This window comes from Aegilops tauschii, chromosome 6 (assembly GCF_002575655.3).
Source record: "Aegilops tauschii subsp. strangulata cultivar AL8/78 chromosome 6, Aet v6.0, whole genome shotgun sequence".
Classification (NCBI taxonomy): Eukaryota; Viridiplantae; Streptophyta; class Magnoliopsida; order Poales; family Poaceae; genus Aegilops; species Aegilops tauschii.
In genome coordinates, this window is record NC_053040.3 from 60,268,420 (window position 1) to 60,274,258 (window position 5,839).

A 5,839-nucleotide genomic window follows, 5' to 3' on the forward strand; every position below is an offset into this window, starting at 1 on the left:
GCACCTCCGAGAGACTGGGCCGGCATATAATCTTGATATTTTACGAAGTCAGTATAGGCGCCTCCTATAGTCGACGAGAACGTCTCCTTCCACTGAACATATGATCCAGGATAAATGCGAGCACCAGGACTTGAATCCTGATGGGCTGGGAATACCACTGTTTACCTAACCATCCAATCACATATTGGTTCATGGAGATGTTGGAGTCAATTCGTCGTGCAAACATCTCCCCATACCCCACCAACGCAGGTTGGCAACTTATTCTCACGTGCACGTCTCTGGGTCTGAACCCAAACGCTCGGCCCGCTCCAACCCCATTCCCGACCCAAACAAACCCAACCTCGCGCAAAATTTCCCACCCGCGACCCGGTGAACACAGATCACGCACGCGGCCGCAGCCGCCACCGCCAGCCAATGCCACCTGCCGCCGCCGGCTGCCACTGCTGCCGGCGGCCAACTCCTATTCGCTGACCGCCGCCGCCCGTGCCCGCCATGCCCCGCCTCCTCGCCCCGCTCCCCTCCCGCTCGCGCCGCCGCCGCCTCCTCGCCATTCTGTCGAACACCTTCTCGGCGTCCACCGCCTCACCACACCGCGCGCCGCCCCCGCCGCCGCCGCCGCTGCCGCAGCTCTCCCCGCTGCTCCCCCGGACCGCGGAGTCCTACGCCTCCATCTCCGAGGCCGCGTCCGACATCGCCGTCTCCTTCCGCGACTGGTTCCTCGCGCCCCGCGCCGCCGAGCCGCTCGCCGCCCTCGACTTGATCTACGAGGCCCTCGCCTCGGACGACGCGGCGGCGCTCGAGGCGCTCCCGCTCTCGGAGGAGCTCGTCCTCTCGGTGCTCCGCCACCGCCCGCGGAGGCTCCCCGACGGCGACGCGGTTCTGCTGCTCCGCCTCAAGTTCTTCGACTGGTCGGGCCGCCGCCCGCACTACCTCCACACGCGCGCCGTCTACCATGCCGTCTTCCGCCTGCTCTCGCGCGCGCGCCGCGCCTCTGTGGTGCTCGACTGGCTCCGCCTCTTCACCACCACCTCCGCGTCCACCGGGCAGCCGCGCTTCCATCAGACGCTCGTCGTAGGCTACGCCGTCGCGGGCGACCCCCAGCGCGGGCTCAGCGTCCTCGGCCGCATGCGCTTCCGCGGCATGGACCTGGACGCCGTCTCCTCCCGCATACTCCTCAACTCACTTGTCGATGCGTCATTCCACGACTTGGCCGACTCCTTCGCCCGCAACCTTGCTGCTAGTCCCGTTGCAACCTGCATCCGCATCAAGAGCCTGTGCCGCCGCGCCCGCTTCAGCGATGCCACTGCACTACTTGACACCCTCCCTTTCGCCGAAGCATCCAGAGGCCCCGCCGCTGGCTCTATTGTCACTGAGTTCTGCCGGCGTGGGCGCTTTGACGAGGCAGCCCAGATTGTTGGTAAATTCTCGTCATGTGATGTGTACGGCGCGTGGATCCATGGTCTCATTGAGGCTGGGATGCTTGATACTACATTGCAGTTCCTTTCTGATAAGAAGGAGGCTGAGGGATATATCCCTGATGGTCAGCGGTATGATAAGCTTGTGCACCGCCTTCTCCGCAAGAACAGACTTGGTGAAGTTTATGATTTGCTTGTGGAAATGATGGAGGAGGGCATTGCTCCAGGCCGTTCAACCATGAATGCCGCGCTTTGCTTCTTTTGCAAAGCCGGGCTTGTGGAAGTTGCCATGCATTTGTATAGATCAAGATTGGACCTTGGGATTAACCCAAACAAGGATGTCTACAACAATCTGATCAGGGCACTGTGCCGAGGTGGGGCCACAGAAGAGGCTTGTCTGGTACTGGAGCAGTCTATGGAAGATGGATACTTTCCTGGCCGTCAGACATTTGCAATGTTCGCAAATGTGCTGTGTCAGGAAGGGAAGCTAGATAAGGTGAGGGAGCTGCTCGATAGGGCTCTCAAGCAGGAGGCGTGGCCAATGGACAATGTATTAGCCAAGTACCTTGTTGCATTGTGCAAGAGTGGGAATGTGGATGAGGCATGTAAAGTGCCTCAGATAGCGAGCAGCAAGAACCCTGCGGGCCTATATCGCTACGAATCAACTTACAAGAGCTTGATCAGAGCATTAATATTGATTAGGAGGGTGGATGTGCTCCCAAGGCTCATACTCGAAATGCAAGATATGGGACACATCCCGACCCGAAGCCTCTACCAGTCGGTTGTTTGTGAATTGTGTGAGCTGAGTAAGTATGGTGAGGTTCTTGAGCTGCTGGAGAACCAGTTGCGGAGGAGTGAACTCCAACCCCGTGTGTGCTATAACTACTTCATCTCTGGGGCTGGACATGCTAAGAAGGCTGATGTGGCCAGGGAGGTGTACAGCCGGATGGAGTCTGCAGGGATTGAACCATCTGTCGAAAGCAATATCCTTCTTCTCATGAGTTATCTGAGGAGTAAGCGTATTGGTGACGCACTGACTTTTTTCAACTTCATTCATGAGAAGAAGCCACCTGGGACCAAGATGTATAACGTATTTATATCTGGTCTATGTGAAGCTCGGAAGCCAGAGCAGGCAATGGTATTTTGGAGGGAAGCAAGGGATAAAGGATTAATACCGAGCATTGACTGCTATGAACAGCTTGTGCTCCTTTTGAGCTCTGTTCAAGATTATGACAGTGTTGTGAAGATTATTGATGACTTCAGGGAAACAGGGCGCCCTGTTTCAGCGTTCTTGTGTAATGTGCTTCTGTTGCACACACTGAGGGGCAGCGATCTTCTCAAGGCTTGGGCGCGTTCAGAAGATAAATCCGGGTCTCTTGAAGCAAGCGCTGGAGAGATCAAAGGTCGGGGTGCAGGACGATTCTTGATTGGCCAACTTATCGAGTTGTTTGCAAGTGGTATCAGGAACAGGAGTGACTTGGAGGTTTTAGAAGAGGGTCTAGAACAGTTCTTTCCTGTCGACATTTATACTTATAACATGCTGTTACGAGGATTGAGCATGGCAGGGAGGATGGATTCTGCCTGTAACATGTTTGAAAGACTCTGCCAAAGGGGCTATCTACCGAATCGATATACTTTTGATATAATGGTACATGGCTTCTGCAAGCATGGCAGCAGAAGTGAGGCTGAAAGGTGGATGGAGGCAATGTACCGAAACGGGTTCTATCCCACTTGGTACACTATGAGGTTATACAACAATACATCCTTGCGACCGCATGATCAGAAGGCCATTTCATTTGTATAAGTAATAATTACATATCTCATCACATCAGTCTGTTGATCTGAAAGTCCTATGACTTTGCCAAAACAGGTAATGTATTGTTAAACCTTGCTCTTGGATTCATTTTCTACTCCATTGTTAGGTCTAGTTGTTTGAGAAGTTTATGAACCAGTAGGTTTTTGCTGGTTTCCAGAGAACTGAGATATTTGGTAATATTTTTCCTACTGTTTTCTTATGACACAAGGGATAAATCCCTTGCACTTTATTTTGGACTCGTCACACTAGCCTGCCTACTGGATGTTAATTGGTCAGACATGAGAAAATATGTTGGATGGACCATTTTCGTGGCAATCCCACATTGCTTGCACAGTTACAAGAGACGTGCAGTTGCTTAATAAAAGAGTGAACATGTATTTTCTATTATATTCGCATAAATTACATCGTTTGTGTGATTCACTGCATTAGTGGAACTGATTGTGTGATGCACATTGAAGTTGTTCTTTTTTTTGTTTGGCACTATACATTAAAGTGGTTCTAGTTAATCTGGGTTATACGAATGTCTAATAGACCAAAAGTTCAAAACAGTTTAGCTTTTAATGTTTATAAACCACACAGCAATTCAGTTCAATGTCTTACATTGTTTCGCTCCAAATTTTGAGCATTGTGCAGGCACTCATTTTGGGGATCAAACATATTTTCATGTGGAGCATATTCCTAAACTTAACATATAGCATCCTGAATCACACCTCACCTGGCACGGCATAGCATGCGTAGGTATCAGTTTACATGTAACATTGATATATTTTTTCGGTGTCCCTTGATGTATTCTACTAGCTCACATAGTTTTGCGGTCTGCGCTGTTTACCTGGTGTAACAATAATAATTCAGTCCTCGCTGAATCAGTATATTATAAGCAATGCAGGTTCCTTATCATGACATCATCATTATCTAGAAGCTTAGCATAGCACTGCGAATAGATCGAAGGCAGATAGCTGGTCCAAATTATGCATTAGGTGTGCTTCGAGATCCAGTGGCTGTACACCTTGCAAGGTTGATCTGCTTATATATGGTGCAAAGCTGTCTAGCCGACGATCTTTTTTCGCTGGCAAGTCCAGAATAAAATTGGATGGATATGTATGCTGCATTTATAGTTATATTGTGCTAGAAAGATAGGAAGAGTCCGATGTCCATCAGTTTGTGGTTTCGGGGATTGCTTACCGACTTTCATTCATATCTGAAAAGATCAAGGGTGCCGAAGTCTTCATTGATCCAAACACGTTTTGGTAGATGAGGAGATACCCTCTCTGGCCAATGATTTGAGGAGCTAGCATCAGATGGTCTATCATGGCGTTTTTCTTGAAAAAAACGTATAATATGAAGCGTTGATGAGACATTATTTAGCAAGGAACTCGTGGAGGGCTTGGGATATCTCCAGTCGAAGGTTAACATCATCTTAAAGTATTTTCATGGTTGTCTCCATATGGGTTTCCGTTTTTCCTAACTGGATGAAAACACTGTCCATGCATTTATGGCCGCAACTCTAGTTTATGATACCGTTCGAATTAAAAGCACACCAATTAATTAATTCATGTAAATGATAATACTAGTCATTCACTAGCCTTCCCTGAGGCTGGTCATAGTGGGGAGTAACTTAGACTAGTAACATGCATATGTTACTAGTCTATGTTACTACTTTTATAATGGTAGTAACATATACTCTCTCCGTTCCTAAATATTTGTCTTTCTAGAGATTTCAACAAGTGACTATATACGGAGCAAAATGAGTGAATCTACACTCTAAACTATGTCTATATACATAGTCCATTTGAAATCTTTAGAAAGATAAATATTTAGAAACGGAGGGAGTAGATGATAACATGTAAGCCTTCATTTATTGAGATATAGACTCATTTTACTTTGGATGTGTTATGTTACAGTAACATATTAGACCTCTTCCAATGCAAAGATGCTTAGATGAGGTGCTAAGTGCATTAAATACCTTAGCAACTCAACTTCCCAATGCATAGGTGCTAACTTGTTGCTAAGCACACTTTATTTAATGAGTTAGCACCTAAAGTCTTTCATGCATTGGTCAAGTTGTTTCATTTAAGTGATTTGTCTAGGTTCTTGCGCTTGACATTTGTTCTTGCTGGGGTCACCAAAGTGCTCTCTCTTCTCCTTAAATGTTGTGTCATGTCATTTTTTCGCTTATGTGGCATGCGTAGCACCTGTCCAGGGAAGGGCTTTATGTTACCACAAGCATCTCTCTCCTCATTAACTTCATGGTACATAAGCAAATTTGTCTTGAGACGTGATATGTTATCACCTAAGTTACTATCACTATGACTAGCCAGGGGAAACGAGCTCCATCTTATTGATTTCAGAGTTGTACTGTAGTTTTTTTTCATGTCGATTATGAATTAGACAGTCTTTAGCATTTCGAAATCTTGGAAAGAAACGCCGCACTGAATCACACGCTCACCCAAATTTTTCGTGTGAGACTGAGACCATGCACTTTCGTCAGCAGTGCACCAAAGAAAAACAAATCACAAATAATTAGCCCCAGCACAGTTAAATCAGGTTTCTTTTGCCAATCTACAGATACTCCGTCAATCTTGAAATCAGTTGCATCTACAGTAGGCAA

General features: G+C 47.8%; 1 protein-coding gene across 2 annotated transcripts; it reads left to right on the plus strand.

Annotated features, from left to right (window-relative positions):
- Positions 1–286: 286 nt before the first annotated feature.
- Positions 287–4,328, plus strand: LOC109755912 (pentatricopeptide repeat-containing protein At1g71210, mitochondrial). 2 transcript variants are annotated; one of them, XM_020314789.4, is made up of 2 exons: positions 287–3,285; positions 3,865–4,128. In XM_020314789.4, exon 1 carries the CDS (start codon positions 493–495, stop codon positions 3,217–3,219), a length of 2,727 nt encoding a protein of 908 aa, XP_020170378.1. In that variant the 5' UTR covers positions 287–492; the 3' UTR covers positions 3,220–3,285; positions 3,865–4,128. The 2 variants fall into 2 exon arrangements, with proteins under 2 accessions (XP_020170378.1, XP_040247834.1); XM_040391900.3 differs by having other exon boundaries at positions 323–3,285; positions 4,118–4,328.
- The last annotated feature ends 1,511 nt before the right edge of the window (positions 4,329–5,839 follow it).